The sequence below is a fragment of the Pristis pectinata genome, chromosome 2 (genome assembly GCF_009764475.1).
Source record: "Pristis pectinata isolate sPriPec2 chromosome 2, sPriPec2.1.pri, whole genome shotgun sequence".
NCBI lineage: Eukaryota > Metazoa > Chordata > Chondrichthyes > Rhinopristiformes > Pristidae > Pristis > Pristis pectinata.
In genome coordinates, this window is record NC_067406.1 from 66,712,465 (window position 1) to 66,740,451 (window position 27,987).

General features: G+C 39.6%; 1 protein-coding gene across 5 annotated transcripts in view; it reads left to right on the forward strand.

The window, feature by feature from the left end:
* atp8a1 (ATPase phospholipid transporting 8A1) overlaps positions 1-27,987 on the forward strand; it is a 276,718-nt gene that overhangs the window by 44,243 nt on the left and 204,488 nt on the right. For all 5 annotated transcript variants that reach the window (XM_052045257.1, XM_052045250.1, XM_052045267.1 and 2 more), the window contains exons 2-4: positions 7,457-7,571; positions 16,793-16,892; positions 20,391-20,489. In XM_052045257.1, coding sequence (XP_051901217.1) covers positions 7,457-7,571; positions 16,793-16,892; positions 20,391-20,489 — 314 coding nt within the window. The remainder of the gene's footprint in view (positions 1-7,456; positions 7,572-16,792; positions 16,893-20,390; positions 20,490-27,987) is intronic.

A 27,987-nucleotide genomic window follows, 5' to 3' on the forward strand; every position in this document is an offset into this window, starting at 1 on the left:
CCTAGTTTGTTGAATATTGTGTTTTAAAGGAAATCAAAACTATCATTGGGGATTCTGTTGAAAATCTCAATTGGTATGTAAAAAATCTTAGAACATCAGGAGCCTCGACCTAGTAGCTGTGACTGATTCAAAGCTAATACAACAGACAAAAAGCTGTTTTGGGCTCTGTTCCTTGCACTTGACATCTGTTGCAACTCCTGATCTATTGTCATGTTTGCATGGTGAACTTGGGAAGTGGTATCAATGTAAAGCCTAAGAAAGGAGCTGATGCACCCTTCACTATGGTGCATGGGGGTAAATTGACCAATTTACCAATTTATTCAAACACTATGGGACGTGCACTTAAGGTGAGAGAGGGAAAGTTTAAAGGGGATGTGTGGGGTAAGTTTTTGTTATAAACATAGTGGTATGTGCTTGGAATGAGTTGCCAGGAGTAGTGGTGGAAGCAGATATGATAGTGATGTTTAAGAAGCTTTTAGATGGACGTGAATATGCAGAGAATGGAGGGATATGTATCATGTGCAAGCAAAAGAGACTTGGTTTAATTTGGCATCGTGTTCGGCACAGACATTATGGACCGAAGGGCCTGTTCCTGTGCTGTACTATTCTATGTTCTAACAATGCTGACTCCCATTTACTCACAAGCACATGGTATATAATAATATTTGTTATGGGGTAAGTAATCCGGAGTTGAGGAAGCATCACTCTTTTTTATTCAAAATAAACTTTATTCATAATAAAAGACAAACTATATACAATTACAAAACAGTGCAAACCTTTACATTCTTGTATAGATCATTCATTAGTGTTACCTTTTTATATACATATATTAAAAAAAAGCACTACTGCCATACGTGTGGCTCCCTGGAAGCTACCCGGTCCCGTATTTACAATATTTAGGGGGTTTCTCACCTGTCCCCACCCCTCCCTCTCCAGTGGCAGAAGAACCCTAAACAGTAGTCTTTCCCCACCGAGCCTTTGTGTTGGCTGCACCCAGCTTCATTGCGTCCCTCAGCACGTACTCCTGCAGCCTGGAATGTGCCAGCCGGCAGCTTTCCCCTACGGACACCTCGCAGTGCTGGAAGACCAACAAGTTTCAGGCAGACCAAAGAGTGTCTTTCACCAAATTGATGATCTTCCAGCAGCAGTTGATGTCTGTCTGTGTGTGTCCCCAGGAACAGCCTGTTATGCTGCTGCTGGGGATGAACCGTGACAAGGACCCTTGCATCTTTCGCCACACCCTCCTCGCAAACCTACAGCCCGCAAAGAGGTGGGCGACCGTCTCGTCCCCAGCACAGTCCTGCCGGGGGCAGCGCGCGCTGGGAGTGAGGTTCCAACCATACAGGAAGGATCTGACCGGCAGGGCCCCTCTCACCACCAGCCAAGCAAGGTCTTGGTGCTGGGACATTCTGCCAGATGGTCTGGACAGTCTGCTCAGGGAACCACCCCACAGTATCCATTGAGTCCTTCTCCTGCAGTGCCTGCAGAATGTTCTGTGCTGACCACTGCCTGATGGACTTACGGTCAAAGGTATTGGTCTGGAAGAACTTTTCCACGAAGGACAGGTAGCGCGGCAGCGTCCAGCTGACTGGGACGCCATGTGGCCATGGGGCCAGGCCTATCCTTCGCAACAGCAGGGACAGGTAGAATCTCAGTACGTAGTGACACATGGTGCCCACATACTTGGGTTCCATGCACAGCCTGATGCAGCCATCACTCTTCCCAACATTTCAGTTGGGATTATAGAGAAGAATGCAGCCTTCAGATGCAAAACGCAGGGTTATGGTAGGAAGTCCTACCATTTTAAACTGAGGACAAATGTCTGATACCTAATTCTGTGATTGATAGCCAGAGGCTATCATCTGAAGGCTCTTTTGATAACTTTTTTTCTGTAAAGTTAAAACTCAGCAAGTCAAATAGGAATATCCTTTTCAAATTAATAGATGACTATCAAAATACATGACTCATGAAGTAGACAATGTTCTCTACAGTGAATCTCTTCTGTTTCCGGTGGACTTCGCATATTTTATTTTGTGGGGGGGGGGGGAATAGTTTTTGTTCCTTTTGGGAGATAATTAATTGATGCTTTAAACATGAGAAAAATGTCTATTTGGTAGAAAAATGATATGTGCTTGTTAGAAGAAAATCTTTCTCATAGGAAATCTACAGGTAGCAACTCTTCAATATGCACATGGCCAGTTTGCTTCACTTTGAAAAGAGCCAGGAGTGTGGAGAGCTGGTAAAGCAGAATGGTCAGATAAATCACACTGTCACCAAATGGCGCAGAAGGCAACTGTTTTCCAGGCTAGCTCATTTCATGCAGTACAGGTGCTTATGAAAACGTGTATTCTTGGTTCAAGTAAAACAAATAAAATTTACTTCTTCTGGTTGTATCTTAGTCCCATTTTGTTACATGAATAGGTGAATCTGTAGTCCACTTTAAGCCCCAGAAGAGTAAACTTTCTCCATAAATCAGAGAATGTGTGCATTTTCATAGTACACCTTCTGACGCTCCAGATACAAAGTTTGTTCCAGTAGCTATCTCAATTTCAGGCTTTGTTTATTTTTAATATGACATGGCTTTAGGCTTTGCTGTGTGTCATTTGCTCCTTCACTGCCAAGACAGAGGAGATGGTTTCTGCGACAATTCTTAACTGTGAGCCATTCATGTTGGAAAAAACTCACTTGAGTTTGGACAGGGGATTCAGTGAAGCAGAAAATGAATAATAGCTTCTGCAGACATTTGCTGTAGTCACTGTGGGCAAGAATATTCACTTTCTCTTCACATGTTGGTATAGTTCTATTTACAACTTTCTCCTGATCAAAGAAAAAAGAATGATTGATGTAACACTGAGTACTATGAGCAGAGTCACATTCAGTTATGGCTGTCACTCTGAGATTGACTGGCAGTTTTCTCCTTGTAGGTCAGTCAGTCAATGACTTCTGTTTGCAGGTTGTCAAAATGAGCTGAATGTCAGATGCCAGCACATCTCGCCTGTTGCTCATTTGCTGGGCTCACCACTGGTTGGCATAATCAGTGTGCCAATGTTAAATAAAAATGTAAATGCAGCTGAGTGGTTAGTTTTTCCTGTATTTGACGATGTTTTTAATCATGGGACTTTATGGTGTTGCTAATTTACTTTAAAAATATTAAGCTTTTTTGAACTGTTTCTAAATGTCTTTTGATTATCAGGGGCATTGAAACACAGTTCAGTAGCCGTCGACATCAACAAGCTTGTAAAAGGCCATTGGAGTGTTTGGGTGCAAGCATTCAGGGCCTGCATCTGGAGGCCCAGTCACCGCTTGTGGCCTCTTCCACTTTGCAGAATGACTTTCTGGCTCCAAAGTTCAGCTAGATCAATTCCCTGCATCTGGATGGGGATTGTGGATGTCCACTGGATCTGGTCTCAATATCTTCAGTTGCTGCTTATCATAATGATCATTGTGTGGTTCTGACTTTGAATTTTACAACTTCAATATCCAAATTGATTTTTTTAATATTCTTGTACACTGCAATAGATTTATTGTAGTCCCATTTAAGTGTAAAATTATAGTTATCTGAATTGCTTGCAATTTATTTGCAAGAACTAGCTGGGTTGAAAGCAACAATTTGGAATTTTTTTGTTATTCTCATACTGAGCTACCTTAAAATTAAAACAGTCCTCTTTTTGTGAGAGGCTAGAATCCCCAAATAGTTTTTTACTACTTCAAAGTAAAACTTTTTGAGTTAAGTTACATTTTCTCCTTTCCAATTTCTGCTAGCTCCAACAAAATTCCACCAGCAGACACAGTTCCTTCCCATTCCCTACCCTGTCAGCATTTCAAAGGAAGTACTCCCTTCATGATTCCCTGGTCCTCTCCTAAATGCCAGCCATCCACTTGCTATGCTAGGGCACTTTCCTATGCAGCCACAGACCAAGAAACAAAACGTCCTTCTAACTGCCACATCAAGCCATTTTGCTCTGGCCTCATCAGAGGTTCTATTAATCCCCCCCCCCCCCCCCCCCCCCCCCACCCCATCCACCTCTGCTACTGAAAATGGAAGGTCATTCCACACGTGCTGCCTGACCTGCTGAATGTTTCCAGCATTTTCTGTTTTTATTTTGGGTTCCCAGCATCTGCAGTTTTTCTTGATTTTCACACAACATTTTAACGGGAGAGCAAACCTGGAGTTGTAGAAATAAATAATCTTTCAATATACATCCTAATGACTGTCTTATTTTAATTATTGAATTGTATTTTGGGCAAGTTGCATTACTTGGTGTAATAAAATGCACATTTGTTTACTGAATCTCAGTTGGTATAATTCTAGCTTTACTCACTGAACATAGCCTTTGATAGGTTGAGTTTGACTTTTATTACCAACTATACCTTGTATCTTTTGAGCACAATCAACTTCTTAAAGTTAATTTTCTCAATAAAATTTGCTCATCCAATACCTCTTTCCTCTTGCTCGTAGGTAGTGGCTGTGCATGACTTTGTCATGTTTCTTTGACTACTTTTTCAGTCATCGTGTCCCATCTTCAGTTCTGCCATTGTCAATTGGTCAACTTCCAGGGTCTTTGCTGATTTACCTGTTTCAAACACATGGGTACTTAAAAATCTGGCAATCTGTACAACAGAGGACATGTTCAGCCCACCACAGGAACCTAAACCAAGAGTAGGCATTATTTTTCCCTGGAGAATTACATCCTAGTCCTGCATGTATTTTTCACTTTTCATTCTATTTTCTTCAGCGACTTGGTGATTCAAGTGCTGTATACCTTGCAGCTCCCCACATTTACTTCACCAGTCCTCAGATTGCCAAATTGTGATTAGTTGTAATAGCCCACAAGTTGCTGCTAGCAGCAAGCCACATTCACTTGCCTCTGTACTTTTGTGAAAAGGTCAGCGGTAGATTGTTTTTCAGAGATCCAGATTGGCATTTCGTTTAGAAGCTGGTGAGGGGAGAAAATAGTTAGTCTTCCAAGGAAAATTCCTAACGGGTTAGGGAGCTTGTCAGTAACTGATTCCTAATGTAAGAAAAATCAATGGAGCCTAGTTTGAGGGTAAACATGATAATTGAAATGTGATTGGGCTGCTGCATTGGATCACTTTAAATTATTTGTTCACAAGATATTGATGGCACTTGTTCATTCCCAATTTCCCATCACTATTTTTTGTTCTAATTGTGTTCTTTCTTGTCTCATTTTGTACAATTTAATGTTTTTCTTATGAATGTTATCTCTAATGCTGTGATGCTGCTGCAAGCAACTTTTTCATTGCACCCGCGCATACATGTACTTGTGCATGTGACAATAAACTCGACTTGCAACTTTTGAACAGAGTAGTAGTTAAGAGTTGCTGTATTGGTGGATCTGGGGCCATAGTGAGGACAGAGTAAGAAAAGCAGATTTCATTCCCTGAGGGGTATTGAAGGAACCAAGTGAGTTTCTGCTCATAGAAAGACTAAATATATAAAGAGCTTTGACATCATCATGGAGATTTGTGGGCTCTTTTCTTTTAAAAACAATAGTCTCTAAACTTTCATATGCAAAGCTCCTGAGGCAAAGCATTTTCCAATATCAGCATTCAGTTGAATTTCTATTCCACTCTTATTGGAAGTGAAAGATGAATCGATACATCTTGTGGCTTTTGAGTGATTTAAAGAGTGACAGAACTTGTAAACTTCTGCAGAGCTGTGGCTGTTGAGGGTAACGAGCCCTGTGATTTCTTTGGCTTCCTGTTATGGAACTTAACCCATTCAGTGTTGAGCTTCAGAATACATTGATTGCAGCATATTACAGATGCAACATGATAAATCTGATTTTAACAGTGATAGAAAACTGAAGCTAAATCTTGCTCTATTCATAATGGATGAACCATGGAAAATATTTTGAATTTTATCTTGCGACTTGTAGGGGAGTCGATAAATTTTGATTTAAATGTTTTGTGTATTAACAAGCAATTATCCTTGGACAAAATTGTGTTCCCTTCCTTTCTCGTGACAGTAATAAAGTTGATGTTACCTACTTCTGTGTGTACTATCCATTCCTTGTGTGATACTTGGAGGGGACATATTCTCCTATGACTAGGGAATTAATAGGGTGTTGATGGTTCTGTATGGTTGCAAAATTATATACTTCAAGTTAATGTCATTGGTTATGCCTATTTCCATGTCATTAACCTTAGCAAGCTGAATTTCTGATTCTGTTTCTGGAGTCTGCCTTAGATCCTCCTTGCTATTGATTTCCTGTCTTTTCCTCATTTTGGACTGCAGACTTAGCGTTCAAGATACTTTCTCTATATAAAAAAAAATTTCTTTAAGCTAAATTGGCTGGTTTTACACTTTCTTAAAATTTGTAATTGTACAGTATTTATATAGCATATTTAACATGTCCTAGGTTTTAATTTACTTTTTCAAGATCAGGGTACTGCTGGCAAGGCCAATATTTATCATCCTTCTATAATTGTTATAGGGTCATAGAGAGATGCAGCATGGAAACGGGCCCTTCAGCCCACCAAGTCTGCACCATTGACTATCCATTTTGCATTAATCCAATGTTAATCACATTTTTTTTCAATGCCCTTGAGTAGGTATCATCTGGAACTGCTTCAGACTTTCTACTCTTACTATGTGGGAGGGAGGTTGTAGGTGAAACTAGAAGGTAATTTATCCTGTGGGACAAAGTTGCTTTGAAAACAGCAGTAAGGATTTGCATTTGAGTACCATTGGGTAATTCTTACAGCTAAGGCTTCAGTCCCCACATGTAGATGAATTCAAAAAGTTGCAAGCTTATGCACGTATTTGGAGTGAAGGGCATTGTCAGAAAGTTGTCTATTTTAGAATAAGTTATTAACTTTGCTTTTTAAGAGTGCTAAGACAATCTGAATCAAAGTCATTCATTCCCAGAGAATGTATCTAGAGTCCACATAGTCAATTTTGGTGTTTTTTGACAAGACCTGCCTCTTCACCTGCTAATCTGCTTGGAGAACCCCAAGCTATTTTACATCCTTTCCCTCCTCATCCTCCCTCCTTTTCTTGGTCAAGCTCATTGTGAAGAGTGCTGATGGTTACAGGATTAAATGTTTTGTTTGGGTCTCTTCTGCCTGTGAGATTTCCTGATGGAAGTATTTTGTTTCTGTTTTCTCACCTTACAGATTGTTGTCAAAGGTGCTGGTTGTTTGCATCCTCTGTATCTATACCTTAGTTGAAATAAAAAATAAGTATTTTATCAGAACACCAGGGAGTTGCACATAACATCTGGGGGGGGGGGGGGGGGGTGGTTGGTGGGAAGGATGGTGATGGTGGGAGGGAGCCAATGTTGTTGAGAAGGCAGAGAGAAAGTTGGCATTATAGATGCCTAATGGCACTGAAGGAAGCCATTCATTTTGTTCTGACAAAATTGTAGGCATTACCCAATATATAGGTCTTTTAAATTTTGAACATGTTTTACATGTTGTTCTTTTTATACAGGCTACGAGAAAGCTGAGGATACCTCAGAGAAAACCTCACTGGCTGATCAAGAAGATATGAGGATAATATTTATCAACCGACCTCAGCTTGTAAAATTTTGTAGTAACCATGTCAGGTAGGAATAACTTTAATTGGCCTTTAGTTGAAAATCTAAATGTGATCTTTTTGTTTGCTATCAAGACTCATTGTTCTTTGTGTAAATATTGCTTAATATCATTTATTATTGGATTATGATGTTCCAAATCTATTGTTAACTCAGTGTTATTTAATACTAATCCAGTTGATCAATGTTGCAATATATTTCTCACAAGAGAATGTCATACCAATGAATGGCCCTAGTATGAATTGAAAATGGTGCTTATTTGAATGCAAATTTGTAAAAGTGGGACAATTTTAGTATTAAAGCTTTATTGCTCTAGCATTATTCAGCACAGCCAGAGAACACATCCTGCTTATGCTGGCATCTTTACACAGCCATCTTAAATAATAATTCTTTAAAAATCCCAGTTCTATTCCCTTTTTCCCCATACCTTTTTTGTGATTATTTCCACCACCCCAACCCCTCCAAGTATTTATTGAAATGAATGTTGTCGTTGACCCAGAATTTGGAGTCGGCAGTGGTGGTGTCACCATTGACCTATAAAGGAAGAATTGCACTTAACCTTCTGCGCATCTTTCATTGAGTTTACTGGAATGTGCAGCTCCAAGTGCAGCAGTGAGGCCTTGTGCCATGACAGAACCTTGTGGGGGTGGGTGGGTGGGGGGGAGATGGTGAACATACTGGAAAATGTAATTTGCAGCTGGGAAACCTGGATAACTCACACCTTAAACACTCTCAACTGTTGTCTTCCAATGAAATGAATGGCAAACCTTTGTGATCCTTCATGGGTTCCTTAGCATAAGTTCTGGCACACTGTACCATCATGTTCTGCTCATGGACTTCCGGTGGCTGACTATCATTTGGTTCACACATTGCATAGAAGTTCTAAATTTGCTGGTCTTGTGCAAGGTAGTGCAGGAAGTTCTGCAGGGGATGTGGTAATTTCTTCCAAATGCATTTAGTTGAATTTGCATCCAGCACTCGTTGAAGCTGGCTTTGTACTTTTTTCTTCGGCCTTTGCTAAACATCATAAACCTCCGTTTACTGATCCTCTTCTGCGAACCTTGTATACTTATTTGCTATGTCAAAGCCATTTATAATTTTGAATACCTCTATGAAAACCGCACTGTTTTCTCTATGGTAAGGAGAATAACTCCAGTTTTCTTCCATATCTGAAGCCACCCACTGTTCACCATCTCCCATGCACCCTCCTTAACATCATTCCTAAAATCTGGTACCCACAATTACATGCTGTACTCCAGCTGAGGCCTAATTGTTTTGTGAGCATAATATAGCAGTTGCTTTGATTCATAATATAAATTGTAGGATCCCCATGCTTTTAAAGCATTCCTGCTTGGCTCATTTCAGTTATTTGTGTGGTTCATCTCCTGTTTTCGGTTCCTTCACCACCTTCAAAGAGTGCTGAGTAGTTCATAAACAAATTACTGTAGGTGCTGGTAAGGGAAGGAGTCAACAGGGTGCACCAGACTGGCTTTAGCCTGGGTCTTGTCACTCCATAACTCAGTTATATTACTCCTAATGACCCTTGGAGCCTTTTTATTGCGAAGCAGAGTGGACTGCAAGTGGCAACAAGGCCTTGGGCAGAGCCAACTAATAAACTGCCCATGTACCAACCTGATGACCTTCTGCCATCTGGTTCTGGCAGGAACCCTTTTCATTGTTTCCAGGTCTCACTATTCGGAGATGTTTGAAAACAGGGGGAAAATTAATTAAACTGATCTATTTTTTAAAAAATAATAGATTTCAAACAAAATTGTTAGTTATTGAACAAATTCAGTCAAATGTAGAAAAATAAACAAAAACCTTATCTAAACTTGCCCTGTTAAAGTTTTCACCAGCTATGAGTGGTGTAAAGCTGAGGGACCATATTTGAAGTGCATCCAACCCCTTGGGTAAATAGCTTAGAGGATCCCTCGTCCTACTGGTGAGTCAAGGGGCAGAGTGAGGTCAGCAGTGCATGCATCTAACTTGCTGTATATTATTGACTTATGAACACCAGTGCAAAGGTATGGAAATCTGGAACACAGCCCAATGTTGTTAAGTTTTTTTTGTCAGAACTGGAGAAAGTAAAACAAACTTGAAGTTACAAATAAAGAGAAGCATTGGTTTACTTCATTTTAAATTGGTAAATTGGTTTATTATTGTCACATCTACTGAGTTGCAGTGAAAAAGTTGTCTTGCATACCATTCAAACAGATCAATTCATTATACAGTACACTGAGGTAGTACAAGGTAAAACAACAGAATGCAGAATAAAGTATTACAGTTAGAGAAAGTGCAGTGCAGGTAGACAATGAGGTACAAGGTCAGAAAGTGGATTGTGAGGTCAAGAGTCCTTCTTATCATACTTAGGAACCATTCAATAGTCTTATAACAGCGGGATAGAATATGTCCTTGAGCCTGGTGGTACGTGCTTTCAGGCTTTTGTATCTTCTGCTTGATAGGAGGGGGAGAGAGAGAATGTCTGGGGTGAGTGGGTCTTTGATTATGCTGGCCGCTTTACTGAAGCAGCGAAGTGTTGACATAGTCCATGAAGGGGAGGCTGGTTTCCATGATGTGGTGAGCTGTATCCACAACCCTGCAGTTTCTTGCAGTCACGGGCAGAGCAGTTGCCGTACCAAGTCGTGATGCATCTGGATAAGATGCTCTCTTTGGTGCATTGATTAAAAATCGGTGAGAGTTAAAGGGAATATGCCATATTTCTTTAGCCTCCTGAGGAAATAGAGGTGTTGATGAGCTTTATTGGCCATGGCATCTATATGGTTAGACCAGGACAAGCTATTGGTGATATTCACTCCTAGGAACTTGAAGCTCTCAACCTCAGCACTGTTGATGTAGACATGAGCATGTGCACCGCCCCCTTCCTTTTGTTTTGCTGACATTGAGGGAAAGGTTGTTGTCATGACACCATGTCACTAGGCTCTCTATCTCCTTCCTGTACTCGGACTCATTGTTATGTGAGATGTGGACCACTATGGTGGTATTATCTGCAAACTTGTAGATGGAGTTAGGGCAGAATCTGGCCACGCAGTTATGACTGTATAGGGAGTAGAGTAGGGGGCTGAGGACGCAGCCTTGTGGGGCACCAGTGTTGAGAATAATCATGGTGGAGGTGTTGCTGCCTATCCTTGCTGATTGCAGTCTGTTGGTCAGGAAGTCAAAGGTCCCGTTGCAATGCAAGGTATTGAGTCCCAGGTCTCGGAGTTTGGAGATGAGTTTGCTTGGAATTATAGTATTGAAGGCAGAGCTGCAGTCAATAAGCCATAGTCTAATGTAGGTGTCTTTACTATCCACATGCTCCAGAGATGAGCGTAGGGCCAGGGACATGGCGTCTACCGTAGACCTGTTTCGGCAATAAGCAAATTACAGTGGGTTGAGGTTGTCTGAGAGGCTGGTGTTAGTTTTTAATTATTGCTTATTTCATAATTCGTTTACTAAATTTTTTAGACTTTTATAGTTAATTCTGAATAGTTTGATTATCAAGGATATTTTAACAACTCTGAAGTCTTTGACAGCCAGTTGTCAGTGTTTTGAGGACAGAACCTTGGGTTGAGATGCTTGAGGCCTCCTCACTACTCGAAGCCCACTCTACCTCACTGGGTTTGGCCCATCAGCTCATTTGGTCCACTGTATCACTGGCATCTTGCCTGACCCACTGAGTTCCTCCAGCTCCTTTGTGTGTTGCTAACTATAAGAAGGATGTGATTGTACTGAAAACCATGCAGAGATTCACCAGGGTGTGGCTGAGAATGGAGCGTTTCAGTTACAAGGAGAGACTGGATAGGCTGGGTTTGTTCTCCTTGGAGTGGAGAAAGCTACGGGGGACCTGAGGTATACAAAATTAAGAGGGCCAGAAATGGTAGGAAACCTTTCCCCATGGCAGGTATCTAAAACTAGTTTAGAGTAGGGGCAAGAAGTTCAGAGGGGATCTAAAGAGGAATTTTTGTTTCACCCAGAGGGTGCTTGGAATCTAGAATGCACTGTATGAGTGAGCAGTGGAGACAGAGACTCTAACAATATTTAAGAAGTAGCTAAAGGAACACTTGATTAGCAAGGTACAGAAGGCTGCCAACTAAGTGTTGGTAAATGGGATTTGTACAGCTGGTACTTGAGGGTCAGCATGGATATGGGGGAGGGGGGTTGAAGAGCCTGTTTCTGTGCTGTATGATTCTAACTGTATGATTGCCCACATTAAGTTGTTGGCACAGCATCTTGAATTCTCCCTCCTGCAACTTCAAAGGATACTGGCACTGAGATTTGTCAGCATATTTCATCAAAACTGACACAGCATGTCGGGTTATCAAAAGCCAGTGGCTCATGTTCTGACAGCTCTTTGAATGGAAAAAACAAGATGTCTGATAGTTATAGATTGCCATAATTATTATATCAAAATGGAAGTCAGCCAATTAAACTTTCAAGCTTGTTCTGTTCACAGGGATCGCCACTAATCTGACTTCAAGCCACTTATTGTCTCTACCCCATGTCCCTTATATTCCTTTTGATTAACAAAGATCTTTCAGTCTCAGGTTTGAAATCAACAGTTGGCAGTGTTTGTGAAAGTGTTTTGGCCTTCCGTGATTCTCTGTGCAGACATGTTTCCTAATGTTATTCCTGAAAGCTCTGCTTATTTTTAGGCTGTGAATCCTTTTCTAAGCTCCCTAGCACCAGAACAGTCTCTTGCCATTTATGCTGTCAGATTTCCCCTAAATATTTTGAAAATTTCTATAAATTTACTCCTTAAAAAATTATTATAGGATGAATTTAAATTAAATTCCAGTACATGCATCTTTAGTTTGCTTAACCACAGCTATAGAGTCATAGTATTATTTGAGGCAATTTGTACTGCACCATGTAAAAGAACACTATCCTCTCTCAGGTTTGGTGTCCTGAGCTGCTCAGTGTACTTTAGGTGTGATCCAGCTAGAGCTTTCCTAAGCATATCCTAAATTCCCATGTATTCTAGGTCTTGCTTTCTAGACCAGCTTTTCTCTAGCCTTTTTGACTTTTGCATCTTTCCATTGTGTTCATTAAACTATGTACATGGACCCCCAAGTCTCTTGGATCTCAACTATATCTAGTTTTTCGCCACTTAGGAATTGCTCCCTCTTTCTTTATTGGTTTGAAATGGATGACTCATACTTGCATTGAATTGCATTTGTCCTGGTTTTGCCCATTCAATTCGTCAATTAGTCCTTTGGTACTTCACTCCCATCTGCATTGCTTATAATGCATGCTTTCTTGTACCATGGGAAATTTGGATAAGTGGATTTCCATTTCATTGTCAGAGTCATTATATATGTTACTTAAATAAATAAGGAATAATATAAACTCTCAAAATAGATCCTTGTGGGGTGTTGCTACTCATATCCTGTTCATTTGAGTACCTGTCCACTGTCTCTATTTTGATCCTTGGTGCTTAGTCTGTTCCGTAACCAGGTTAATAATTTGTCTTCAACTAACAGTCTCTTGCGAACAACTTGACCAAATGCCTTCTGGAAGATCCAATAAATAACATTCAGACACAATCCCCTATCCAAAGGTACCTCTTCAACAAAAATAAAATCTGTTTATCGGAAACAATCTAAGCATTAGAAATTATGTTCTCCCAGATAAACTGAAAATTTCCAATCTATTTGCTCGTTCTATTCTTGATGAAAGACTGTGTGGTAATTTCTAGAAAACACGTTAGGCTGACAGATATGAGACTCCTATTTATCTTGGTCCCATTCCTTTAATGGAGAAACAACATTCATGAAATAATAATTCAAAGGAATCAGGAGAATCAAGAGAACTTTTGGGGTGTTATAGTTAGGGCATTGAGTATATTCTCTGGTACATCCTTAAATTTCCTTGATGAAAGCCATCTTTCCTGGGGGTTCAACATCGAGTAACCTAATTTTCTTCTTAGCTGTCATACAGTTGATTCAGTTAGTTTTTGTTTTGGTGACACCCTGCATGCTTTCCTCTGTCCGTTATTGAGCAACTTCAGGATCCCAGATGCAAAATGTTCGGCACTTCTGCAGTCTCTTCTGTTTTCAGTATCACCATTAACTATTTTTGTGACTTCTGACTCTTTGGAGTTAAAGTGCTGTTTTTGATATTCCAAGTTTTTTCTCGTGCTCCCTTTATGTAGTTCTTAGTATCTCTTTTGTTGTGCTTTGTACTTTCTCCTCTTATTGTCAAGACCTACACTTTTATATTTGCCTTCTTATAGTTTTTTAGTTTAAGTGAGCCCCTTACTTGCTGCCCATGAATGTCTTTTGTAAATGGAGATCTTGCCCTCTTGGGGATATAATCTAGTTGCGAATAAAACACTGAATTTGTTTTCTTTTAATCTCCCTGGAGTTCATTCCGGAGGTGAATTTGGGTAGTAAAATTCATAATCTCTAAAGTAAGAAATCAGTAGTGATCGTTCATTTGAAGAGACTTTATAAACATGGAATTCTGTTTTCGAGCAGAAAATTTCATGCTGGAAACATTCAAGACAGACAGACAGTATTTGTGGAAAGAGAAACAGTTAAAGTTTCAGATTCAAAAACTGTTACCCTTTCCACAGAGGCTGCATGACCTGTTATCTTTCCAGCATTTTATGGTTTTGTTTCAGATTTCCAGCATCTACAATTTTTTGATTTTCATGGAATTCTATTTGGAAATTTAAGAATTTTACATCTAGCACTAATTTGTCTAAACTAAGTCCTTTTGCTGCAGAGAGATGCAAGAGTTTAAGAACATTTGCAGTAGGACAGATGATCATGGTTTGCTACATCCCTATCTAGAATGGTATCTGGAGTGCCATCACCAAGTGAACTGCAACAGTTCAACATGGCCTATCGCCATCTTAGTTTGATAGGTTGTCTAATTTGATTTGGGGCAATATTTGAGTTGTTCTTGGATCTTGCCAAATATGTGTGCTATTTATTCAAATAGACTTTGTTTTCTTTGGAGTGCAGGTTCTACTCTGTGAGTGGATTTTGAGCTCTTTTTTTTGTTTTGTTGTAGGATTCAGAAATTTGGATACCCAAGGCCATTACCTACCTCTGCAAAAGATAGTGCAAATTATTAATTCATTGCTGGGTGGAGATATTTCACCTATTGGATAAATGGTGGCTTAGGGGTCAAATAAGTGACCACTTGTTTAGCTTTGTCACTTCCACCTCCTGGCACCCAGCCCTATACCCAGTCTCCTATCCCCTATCTGTCTATCATCCCCCTTGCCTAGATCCACATCACCTGCCAACTCTTGCTCCATCTCTTCCCTGGACCTCTTTTATACTGGTTATCTTATCCAGATGAAGGATCTCGACCTGAAACGTCGACTATCCATCTCCCTCCATAAATGCTGCCTGACCCACTGAGTTGCTCCAGGTTTTTGTGTGTTGCTGCTTTTTGTTTCAAAACTGATTACTGAGACTGTGCTTTTGGACAGGTTCTTTTGTAAATAGTGGTTCTGACTTGCATTCATGCCTGTTATACATATAATTCCTGTTGGATGTCCTATGTCTAATGATCCCTAACAGTCTAAAAAGCTGATTTCTTTGCAAGTTGTCCCTCACAATTCAAAATTGCTTGCTTTTTTTCTAACTGGTTGTTTGATATTTCAGTTAATACCTTAATCTTGTGTCTGTTCTGGTCCTAGTGTTCTGCAAAATATTTAAAATTGGTATAAAATTTATGCTTTTATTTCCTGGTTTATAGCCTTGGAGAATTTGATTTTTTTTGTTTCGGGGCCTTTTGCCTAAAAAAAATCATAGTTACTGGATCCCAACAAGCCCTTAGAAATAATGACAAACCTTAACATCAGAAACTGAGAAATCCATAGCATGTGACTTTTTTTGGGCAACTTTCTTCCAGATTGGCAGTAGGCACAATTACCCAACCAGTGTCTCCAAAATTGGTGTTATTCCTGATTTGTATAGTAAAATGCATGGGAAAGTGAATAAATGTTCACTTTAGTGCTTGTGACACTGAACTTTGCTTAGCTGGTGTGCATATTGAGAATTTGCGTACCCCTAATTTGTAAGACCATTATTTTCTGGCTTAGTTTCAGCACAAACAAAATTTCTCTGTCATTCCATTGCACAAGCCCCTTCATCAGAAATACTAATGGCTAAGGTTTGCATTAATGTTCAAGGAGGCTTCAAATAAATTATTGTTAGTTGGACGTTCTCCCTCCATTGTTGTGATATGGCTCCTATACTGTGAAGTTAAGATGGATCTTTGTTGAGGTTTCATTGCTTTTAATTGATATTGCAGTCCTTGTTTTATCTCCTTGGGTCTTTGGTTAGACTTATTGATTTTAGTCTGCTTTGGTCATTTATTGGCAAGATAAATTGTGGGTTTGTCTTTGAAATGAACTTTTGAAACTTTGCTAATCTTGGGGCTTCAATCAATATGGGAGCAAAAAGATTGCCTGCCATTTCTCAGAATTATGCCACTATGCTTCAAAAGCAGGCATATTTAGCATATATTTTTGTTTAACCTATTCGTTTGCTTGAAGAATAAATATTAAAATACAGTTAACCAAGCTTTCACATTTGACCTTGAATAATGTGACTGATGAAAGAGGAAATCTAATATCAATCTAATTTTGAAAGTGGATGCTGTCTCATTTTATCAGAAAGATTTGCATACAAATTAGTAGTTGTGTTACAATATATTGCCCTGCATTCATCTGTTATAATTTTGAAGCGGTGTCAATCTATTAAAACTACAAACTGCCTACATAAATGATTTTGTGAATCACTGGTGACAAAATGATCAATGAATTTAATTTGAGTTCAAGTACATTTTGTGCAAGGGAGAGTGCAATAATTTTGCAGAAACCGGGTGTGGTTAATAGATTATTAAATTGTCTTGGATTAGCACCATAGTTTGGGAATTTGTCAGATTGTGAATTGAAGATCATCTATTGTGGCCTGCTGAGTGAATAGTTTAGTAGATGAATTTTAAAAAGAAATTGAAAGTTGCAGCTTTTGTTCAGAGCAGTCTAGCATTTATTCATCCTCTGGTGCTTCATATTTTGTAATGGCTTATGTATCCATACTTGTTCAACTCTCCGAGTAATTATGAAGTATTTGTATGTCCGTTTGTACGTGTATACCTATTGAACTTGTTGTGATGAAAATATGCCTTAACGTACATTGCGTCATCTACATTGATTCTAATTTGTGCATATTGGTGTAATGTCTGATGCATTTTTTTTTGTTTCTCTTCAGCACTGCAAAATATAACCTGCTTACTTTCCTGCCAAGGTTCCTGTACTCACAGTTCAGAAGAGCAGCCAATTCTTTTTTCCTGTTTATAGCCCTTCTCCAAGTAAGTTTGCTTGATTGCTCATGTTGGTTTTAATGATTTTATAATTGTATTCTCCATTTTTTAGAAATAAATGAAAAGTAATTTTAGCCCATAATGGAAAACCATTCTTCCTTGTCACCCATCTACCTGTCTTCCCAGACACTGAGATATTCAAGCTTATCTTTCTGATATTTTTGTTGTACTGACTGCATTTTAAAACAAAATCTATATTGTTCAGATACTTGTCTGAAGGACTTGAGCTACTAGGTTGTGAGGGAAATTGCAGATCCAGGCATTCTAGTTCATGTGCACATCTAGATCAAAAATGTGATAAAGCAGCACAGTAAAACTTAATAGCAAATATTGAAAATAAGTTTATTAGCAAAGGTGTAAGTGATAATATTGAATGCATGAAGTATCTGCAAGTCACTGTTTGTTTTCTGCTCTTCACACAAGATAGAATTCATATTGAATTAATGATGGATTTGAATATGCAGATGAGGAAATATTCACACAATTAAATAATGTTGACACAATTTTATACCACCCTGACCAGAAATTAGCTGGGACAGTGACTGTGACCTATTTTAGAGTAAGTGTGCTAAAGTCAGACAGGTATGGCACAGCCTTACCGCACTTTATCTATAACTAACCCAATTTGAAGTCTAAAGCACATTTATGTTTGATGTGAGATGCATTTTTCCCTAGTGATTAGCCTTGTTAGAGCCTGAATGGCAAATGCAATTGGAAAGGTCCTGAAGACATAAAGTACATGTTCCATGAGGGGAAATTGGCCAATATCTCTCTTAAGCAAGCCCTAAAGGAAACTATATTAACTGATCGTCACAGTTATGCTGTCTCTTGAGTTTGCATATTCTGCCTGTGACTGTGGGTTTACTCTAGGTGATCTTGTTTCCTCTCTCATTTTAAGACTTGTGGGTTGGTGGCCTAATTGGGCACTGTAAATTGCCCATTGTATGGAGGTGAATGGTAAAATCTTAGGGGGGTTGATGTGAGGATTAATCTAAAATGGAGGGTTTGATTGGTGTGCACTAGGTTGAAAGGGCTGTGCTGTATAACTCTAACTCTATTTGCTGTTGTTGGTACAGTGCTGCACACAAAATTGCTGTTTAGTTTATCAACAGAATAACAACAAACTTTCTAAAAATAATTTAATAAATTTGAAGTGCTGGTGGCATCCTTGAGGATGTGTTAGGGTGCAATATAAATGGACCTATTTTCCAGACTATGGAAGATGAGTTTCACAAAGTATGGTATTATTTTAAAACCAAAACCATCCTTGCACAGAAAATCTAAAGGCATAGTTCCCTCAGTAGACCCAATTTGTTTTAAACTCACTTCCGAATTTTGAAGAAGATTGTTTATATAAAAAAGTTCTCTTTTGAAACACTAAAAACCAAGCCAGTTTCATAACTGAGGGTGTATAGCACACAGATTTATGCAGTGTGTAGTTAGAATATGAAGCACACTGCTACGTGGAGCACCCTGAGGAAAGCCACACAGTCACAGTGAGAATGTGCAAACTCCACATAGAGGGCACCTGACAGCACCAATGTGACGATCAGTTGATGTGGTTTGCTTTGGTTCTTACTAAGAGAAATATTGGCCAATTTCATCTCGTGGAACAAATATAGCATACTGTACTATATTATTTTAGTGCCTTTTTTTTCTCTGCAGCATCAGAGATTGATGGATGATCTGACAGAAGTGTATAAAATTATGAGAGGCATAAATATGGTAGATCGTCTTTCTCTCAGGGTGAAAATGTCAAATACTAGAGGACATAGATTTAAGGTGTGAGTGGGAACATTAAAGGAGATTTGAGAGGCAAGTTTTCTTTACACAGAATGATAGTTACCTGGGATGTGCTTCTAGGTGCTGGAAGCATATGCAGTGAATGGGGTACGAGCTGGATTATTCTTGCAGAGAGCTGGTCTGGACTCTGTGCTACACGACCACCTTACTTGCTGTTAGCTCTGATTCCAAAATGTAGCTTACTGTATTTTTTGCCTACAAAAGAAATTCTTGTATTCCTCCTAGCTCCGAGCATCTGTGGCATTAGTATTTGGCAAAGACAATCCAGCCTGATGCTGCACTGTGGGAGAGAGAGAACTGGAAATTGCATGTTTACACTTTTTGCAAAAATTTTGCATAAAAAGCAGATTGACTGGGTTTTGGGGTGTTTAAGCCCAATTCCTGTTGAAGTCCTACCCACTGGAAAATTCGTTCTGACCATCCCTATCATGATTCGCCTTATTGCAGCTATCATAGCAATCTCAGACATATCATTTCATCAATATACACAGGGTAAATAGTCATTTACTGACAGAAGTTGGAACAGTGTCTCAACTTGCATCTTTTGTTGTTTTCTCTGCAAGGAGTATGTGACACTGATAGTAAAGAACTGTCCACGGCTTAGAGTCTACCATGGGTATTGTTTTCGTATCTTAAAATAGTTTCCTGTAATTTTATGTTAAAAGTTTGTTGCCTGAAGCCCCTAGTACAGATTGAGCCTTCTGTGAACAAATAGCTGAAGTTCATTGATCTTTTGATCTACAAAGCAGATGCTGCTGCTGTTTGTGGGGTCTTGGGGCGACGGCAGCCATGGGGTGGTGTGTACAACTCTAATTTCCTTATTTCAGAGGAAATTACTAGTATTGGAGGCAATCCAGAAGAGATTCATTGTTAATTCCTGGAAGGAGGGGTTGTCCTATCTTGAGCAGAAAACAAGCTGCTGGCGGAACTCAGCAGGTCAGGCATCATCTGGAGGCAAAGGGGTAGTCAATGTTTTGGGTTGAGAACCTGCATCAAGACTGCAAGTATGAAGGGGAGATGGCCAGTAGAAAGAAGTGAGGGAGGAGATAGGAGCTGGTAAGTGGGTGGATCTAGGTGAGGAAAGGTTGATGGGCAGATGGAGCCAGGTTGGGAAGAGAGGAGTGGCCATAGTGACAGGCTGGGAGATGATCGTTGGAGACCACAAAGAGCTGCAGATTATGGAATCTGATAATTATGGTGCCATTCATGGTCATTAATAATGTCCCACGTGAGTATGACAGTGGTCCAGTATCCCTCAATTTTAGTGATCAGTATGGAGCCACTCTTACAGCTTGCTCTTTTAATATCCCTATCTAACTGAGTTGGTGGAGGGAAGGGGGGAATGTTATCTGCAATGTCCTTTTTGGCTGTTCCCACATTACCTCCTAGGTATCACCAAAAATCCATTTTCTCATCTAAATGCTCCATAGCACCATCTGAAAATGCAAACTCAAATTTCACGTCTACGATAGCAGTACCCTACTTAACACTCTTCTCTCTCAGTTCTCGCAGCCACTTCATCGATCTGCTGTCAGTTTTTCTAGAGTTAAGCTCTGAATGCAAGTTAAGCTAAATGTTCATCACTGGTATGTTGCGATGTTTTGTGCAAGTATGAAAGGTAATTAGGGTGTTCCATGGAAAGGTAATCCATATATTTACATCCTGTTTTCTTCTTTTGTCCAGCAAATCCCTGATGTTTCCCCAACTGGTCGTTACACAACATTGGTCCCACTCTTATTCATTCTTCTTGTGGCAGCGGTCAAAGAAATAATAGAAGATATTGTAAGTGATCACCCATTTAAATTTTGTAAAAGCAATTGTTTTATTGTGTGATTGAAACTACTTAAGGCAAAAATGTGTTTATTTAGAGCAAGGGAATATCCGAAGGCAATGTGCATTTTGAATATTTAGTGCCCATGGCTAGAGATAAGTTAAACTGTTTCACACTTTTCAAAAAGTACTGGGGAAATAAATCCAGTGACCTCATCAAGTCTCTGCAGAACCCATTACTGGAAATAGACCTGATGACTCCAATGTCTGTTCATTAGAACAAGGAAAAGAAACCAGTCACCACATCAGACATCTGACTGACTTGTTTTAATGTCTCCATCCATTTTTGAACTTGAGGTTAGCTTTACCTGCTGCAAGGTGGCAATGAGCTTTTCATCATCATAGCTGCTGTTCAGATGAAGATGCAGTGGCTTGCATCAGAACATATTAAATGTGAAAAGGCTATGCTTTCAAATGCCAGTTGTGTTGAATTGAAAGCAGAGATATCTTTTTGTTTGTGGAGGAAAAATATTTGAATCTGTGTCCTCATTTGCTCAACCATGAAGTTATAAAGAAATGAGGAAAAAATGAACACAACCACTAAAACTGAAACTGCTGGGAAAATACTGGCTAGGAATTTGTGGTAGAAATAACTACAAAATTGTTGGCACTCATTTTGCAGCTAATTCAGAATTCTTGCACGTTTCATCAAAGGAATCAAAAAAAATCACTAGAATTGATGTGAATTTAAATGCTTTACAAATCGCTTCCTCTATAAAAATACATTTGAGAATCTTCTGCTTTGTTGCATGATTTTGTCAGCTTCTTTAATTTTGAACCACTGCCAATTCTGTCCTTGCTAGTTTCCATTAGCTTTCTGCTAGCATATTACAATCCCTACCCTAACCGTAATAATCCTTTCATTTAAATGATCTGCAGATGCATTCTGCAGCAATTGCTTCCTTCTCCAGACCTTATATTATGCATTATTGTTTTAAATCCAGCAGCCTTTCAAAACAGCATAACATAACTTCACAAAAATAAGTTGATCAGTGGGCTGCTACAGTGGAGTATGGTTGAGCAGAGCCCAAATCTCTAAACTGGCTGTTAGTTCCAAACGTGATTGCCTGGAAGTGGATCACATGGGGGGAGGGGGGAAGCTGTGTCACACTGGATGAACAGACAGAAGTGCAAACGGTGGACATTTATTTACATTGTTCAGGATAAATTTGAGATATTTGAATCTCCAAGTACTTGTCACTGAGCTGGTATTACTAAGTAGTAGGAATGCCCCATAGTTTGGATGAACTTGGAATCTGGTCCACCTGACCCTGTCAAAAGTGGCAACATTTTCGAAAATAATTAGCCAGCCACTGTGTGCTACTCACCTGCTTCATGTACAAACACCCAAGCTTCAACACTCTATCTCAAGATTCACCTTGGAAATACTCGTCCAAATGTCATACTTTCTAAAGCTGCTTTCCTATCAGAAAATAAAGATAAAGTCTGAGCACTCACTTCCAGGGATGGAAAGATGCAAATCTGATAGTTTAAGTATATGACACTAATTATCGTTGTAATGAAGAACCTCTTGCTTTAAGAGCAGAAATAGTTATTTTTATTTTCTTGTGCAATATTTTGGGGACTTTTTTTGGTCAGTCAAGCATTTTTAGCGAAGAAGCTGAATCTGATGATCAAAACCCACAAGGCATGTCACCAAAAGTCAATATCTTGCAACTATTTTTAAAATAACTCTGCATCAGTAATGAAGAAAACATTTGAACTTAAGGATGTGACTCCTTGAGTTAGCTGCCTGACATCAGCAGTTAATGTACACTTGGGAAAGCAACTGACAGACTGGAGTTGTACTGCTAGCTACATTTGCTGCAGTTCGCATTATGGTTGATGGGCTGTTCAGGAGAGAGAGAGAGAGAGAGAAACAATTTCTTCACCAAAGTTTAATGCATCTTTGAAATTCACTCCCCAAGAGGCCTGTGGAGCCTTGGCCACTGAGTATATTTAAGGTGGAGATTTGTAATTTTTTCAGTATTAAATACATTGAGAGACATGTGCAATGTTGAAGTAAAAGATTAGCCATGATCCTATTGAATGGCAGAGCAGGCACATGGGATCTCTGGGGCTACTTTTGTTTTTAGTTTTCAGTTAAACTTGGGCCATGATGACAATCAGCCACTGCATAACACGTTTGCACTATCATCTTGCTGTGAAATGCAGCAATGCCATTAGATATTGCTCGGATATATGTGCACAACAGCATGTCATGATGGATAACTTTCAGTATTGGGATGTAGAAGCAGGAGCAATTTGCCTTTTGAAACAATATTGTAAAGTGAGTTTCCCAAATGTATTGGATAACTCTAAAATATTTAGCCTTGCAACAACATTTTGTATCTTTCTTAGAATTACTGGCTTTCATTGGTGTGATGTTTGTAATTGCAAAATGACAATGAGTATTGTACCCTGAATATAGCAGTTAGTACAAGAGCAGAGAGGCTGTAGTACTGTTGGCCTTTCATTCAGAATACACTAAGGTGATGCCAGTTAATGATTTGTTGATATGCTCTGTGATGAGACTTATCTGCTGATCTACAACTCATATTTTCTTTTAACAAGTAAAGTATGCTTTGGGTTCACTGCATGTTTCACAGCTATCTCATGTTCCTAATTCCACACTGCGACTGAGTACTGAAAAGGAAGAACTTTACCAGAGTATATCAAATGAGATATTGAAAATTTACCTTATTGTTAACTTGTCTACTTCAGGTATGATTTCACCCCAATATTGTTTTCCAGTATTAATTGTAGCTAAGGATGTAGCTTATAGTTGACACCAACATGTTCATGAAGTTTGAACTCTTTGTCTTTTTGCTTTTGCATATGCAAATACAGTAAGTGCCAGTCCTTTGAAAGATCTATCCTGAGCATTAGGAGGTATTCAAGAAGGTGATCCAATGGGAAACATGTTCCCACAAAGAAAAATTAGGAGCCCTTTGGATGGCAAGGTGCATAGAGACTCGAATAAGGCAAAAAAGGAAGCTTATGAGTGCTTATTGTTATCAGAAAGCTTGTAAGAAAATGGAAAGCATAGAAGGGAAATTAGGGGAGCTTAGAAGGATGATGAAAAATATTGCCAAGTAAAATCAAATAAAATCCAAAGATACTTTTTAGAAACACTTTATATATTTAAAAAAATAAGTGGATAACTAAGGGAAGAGTAGGCTTACAGGGGCTTAAAAAGGTTACTTGTTTATGGAAGATATGGGTAAGATCCTTGGTGATTTTGTTTTACTGTGCGAAAGGGATGATGCTGTGGATTGGAAAATATTGGATGGGATAATGTAGCAAGAGAGGAACTATTAAGGTTTTTAGTACCTTCAAAAATGGATTAATTGCCAGGCCTATGTCCCAGATTGTTCAAAATGCAGGGAAGGATATTACGGAGACCCTGACCATCATTTTATGAAATTCTTTGGCAACAGGAATGGTGCTTAAAGGATTGAAGGACTGCTGATGTTGTACCATGCTATATCTCTTGCCTTTTAAGCAAAAAAAAAGTATAGGGCACTTTGTTTAACCTATTATTAGAATTGTAAGAAAAGTCCAAATCTTCATTTAGTAAGATACTTATTAATCAGGGACAGATCAGCATGAATTTATTGAAGGACATTTGTGTCTAATTAACGATAGAATTTTTTGAGGAAATACAAGAATGAGTGATGAAGACCATGTTTGATGTAGGCTACTTGGATTTTGTACCAGGTAAACACCCATGGGATCCAATGAAGGTTGGCAAATTGGAACTGAAGTTATAGTAGGAAAGAAAAGATGATGATTGACAGCCATTTTTGTAACTGGAAGGCTATTACCAGGGTATAACTGATTCGGTCCCAATCTTTGTGCAATGTATTAATGATGATTGGGGGGGGGGGGCGGTGTGGGAGAAGGCTTGATAAAGAAGTATGCATATAAAAGTGCAAATTGGCCATGTGGTTGCATGTGGGGATGTAGACGATGCAAAGGCAAATATGGTTTCATCACTTGGATAGAAAAATGATAGACTTCAACCAGGAGAAGCTTTAGGGAATTTACAATCAATGGAAGGATGCTGAGTAGTGTGGAGGAATAAATTGACCTTGAGGTGTATGAGATACTTCATTGTAGCAGAACAGCTCAATAAGACGGTCAAAAGGCTAATAAAGGAAATGCCAAGTCCTGAATATATGAGCAAGAAAGGTCATGCTAGAGCAGTATACAACACCTGTTACACCACAGCTTGAGTATTGAGTACAGTTTAGATCACTGCATTACAGGAAAGATGAGATTGCACTGGGAAGTGTGCGGTGACAACACACAGGCTTCTGCCGGCAATGGAAATATGTTCGGAGGAAAAATTAGATAAGCTGGAGTTGTTTCCTTTAGAGCAGAGGAGACTCAGGGCCACCTTAATTGAGATGTATAAAATTGAGGGGCCTAGATAAATACAAAGGAGCTATTTCCTTCAGTAAAGGAGTTAAGCAAGTGCATAGATCTAAAGTATAAGGGTTAGAGTGGAGATGAAGGAAAAAGCAATGCCCAGAATATGGCAGGGGTTTGACATTCACCCTCTGTAAGGTAGAGGTAGAAACCATTATTTATAAAGGTACTTGAATGTTTTCTTGAAGAGTTGTGATGTGTACAACCAGAGACCAAGTGCTGGAAGGTGAGATTAGACCGAGTAGCTTTTTCTTGACCAGCATACAGTAAGTATGATGGGCAGAACTGCCTCCTGTATCTCAAATTCTTTTTGAATTTCAATTTTGTGCAGCTTATTATTATTTTCCTGCATATAATCCTGAATAGAAAGTTTGCCCATTTGTTTCCTCACTGAGGTTGCATACAGTTTTGGTCACCCTGTTGTAGGAAAGACTTGGTTAAAATGGAAAAAGTGCAGAAAAAATTTACAAGGACAGGGGGATGACTAGAGTGAGGGTAGAACCGATCAGGGATAAAAGAGGAAACGTGCCTGGAGTCGGAAGAGGTAGGGGAGGTCCTTAATGAATACTTTGCTTTGGTATTCACCAGAGAGAGAGAGACCTTGACGTTTGTGAGGATGGTGTACGACAGGCTGATATGCTAGGGCATGTCGACATGAGGAAAGAGGATGTGCTGGAACTATTGAAAAAACATTAGGATAAATAAGTCACCGGGGCCAGACTGGATATATCCAAGGTTATTACGGGAAGCTAGGGGAAGAGATTGCTGCACCTTTGGCAATGATCTTTGCAGCCTCACTGGCCACAGGAGTAGTGCCAGATGATTGGAGGGTGGCAAATGTTGTTCCTTTGCTTAAGAAAGGGAGTAGGGATAACCCTGGGAATTACAGACCAGCGAGTCTTACTTCAGTGCTGGGAAGATTCTTAGAGAGAGGATTTATAGGCATTTGGAGAAGCATAGGCTGATTAGGGACAGTCAGCATGACTTTGTGAGGGGCAGGTCATGCCTCACGAGCCTGATTGAATTCTCCGAGGATGTGACAAAGCACATTGAAGGTAGAGCAGTGCATGTGGTGTACGTGGATTTTAGTAAGGCGTTTGATAAGGTTCCTCATGGAAGGCTTATTCAGAAAGTCAGGAGGCATGGGATCCAGGGAAACTTGGCTGTGTGGATTCAGAATTGGCTTGCCTATAGAAGACAAAGTGGTGGTAGCTGGAGCGTATTCTGCCTGGAGGTCGGTGACCAGTGGTGTTCTGCAGGGATCTGTTCTGGGACCCCTGCTCTTTGTGATTTTTATAAATGACTCGGATGAAGAAGTGGAAGGGTGGTTTAGTAAGTTTGCTGATGATACAAAGGTTAGTGGTGTTGTGGATAGTGTAGAAGGTTGCTGTAGATAACAACAGGATATTGATAGAATGCAGAGCTGGGCTGAGAACTGGCAGATGGAGTTCAACCCAGATACGTGTGTAGTGATACACTCTGGGAGATCGAATTTGAAGGCAGAATACAAGGTTAATGGCAGGATTCTTAGCAGTGTGGAGGAACAGAGGGATCTTGGGGTCCATATCCATAGATCCCTCAAGGTTGCTGCGCAGGTCGATAGGGTTGTCAAGGTGTATGGTGTATTGGCCTTCATTAGTCGGGGTATTGAGCTCAAGATCCGCGAGGTGATGTTGCAGCTCTGTAGAACTCTGGTCAGACCGCACTTGGAGTATTGTGTTCAGTTCTGGTTGCCTCATTTTTGGAAGAATATGGAAGCTTGAGAGATGGTGCAGAGGAGATTTACCAGGATGCTGCCTGGATTGGAGAGCATGTCTTATGAGGATAGGTTGAGTGAGCTAGGGCTTTTTTCTTTGGAGAGAAGGAGGATGAGAGTTGACTTCATAGAGTGTACAAGACACTATAAAAAGACAAAACAAACACAATACTGTGCTGTAATGTCCTATCTTCTATGATATTGCCAGGACTAGTGGGCCTGAGTTATCAGGAGAGGTTGGCCAGGCTAGGTCTTTATTCCTTGGAATGTAGGAGAATGAGGGGTGACCTTATAGAAGTGTTTAAATTCATGAGAGATATGGATAAGGTAGATGGTAACAGTCTTTTCCCCAGGGTAGGGGAGTCCAAAACTAGGAGGCATAGATTTAGGGTGAGAGGAGAAATATTTAAAAGGGACCCGAGAAGCAATTTTTTCATGCAGAGGGTGGTGCGTATATAGAATGAGCTGCCAGAGGAAATGGTTGAGGTAGGTACAATAGTGTTATTTAAGAAGCACAGATAGGCACATGGAGGGGTGGGACTTAGAGGGATATGAGCTGAATGCAGGAAATTGGGACTAGCTGGGTGGCAACCATGGGTCAGCATGCACTGGTTGGGCCAAAGGGCCTGTATCCCTGCTGTATTGCTGTATGACTGTATCTTTACTCTGCTTGAAGGTGCACACATTGAGATTCATAAGTACTTAGAAATGATTGGAACCACATGCTTTAGTAGCAAGGGTAATTTTGTGTAGTTACTTGGGTTGGCAGTATTGTAATGGACCTACTTGTGCTTAAAATTCCTAAGGGCATGTGTTTTCTTATTTGCAACCTGACTATAATTGAATAAACCCACATTCTTATGGGTGAACGTTAAATGTCAGGATAATTACTAAGGAAGACTTGTTTACAAATTTCTCCTGTTTCAATTGTCAGTTAAAGGAGTGGTGTACTTCTTTTCAAGAACTTGAAGACTGTTTTGATTACACCTTTTAAATGCACATTGCATGACATATGCATTTAAAGTTCATCCCCAAAATTTTGGTTAGACATTTCATGGCAAATGGTTGTTGGAACATGGAGTACTCTACCAGAAAATGTTGGCAATGAAATCCATAAATCCTTCTGTAAATGAAATGGATTAATGTTCTTAAAAACAAAAATTAATAGCTCACAGGGAAAGGAATTCGTGTGAATAGTTTGTCCATGACTTTTTATCCATTGCAGCAAATGAACACAGAATTGATGGCATAGTGGGGAAA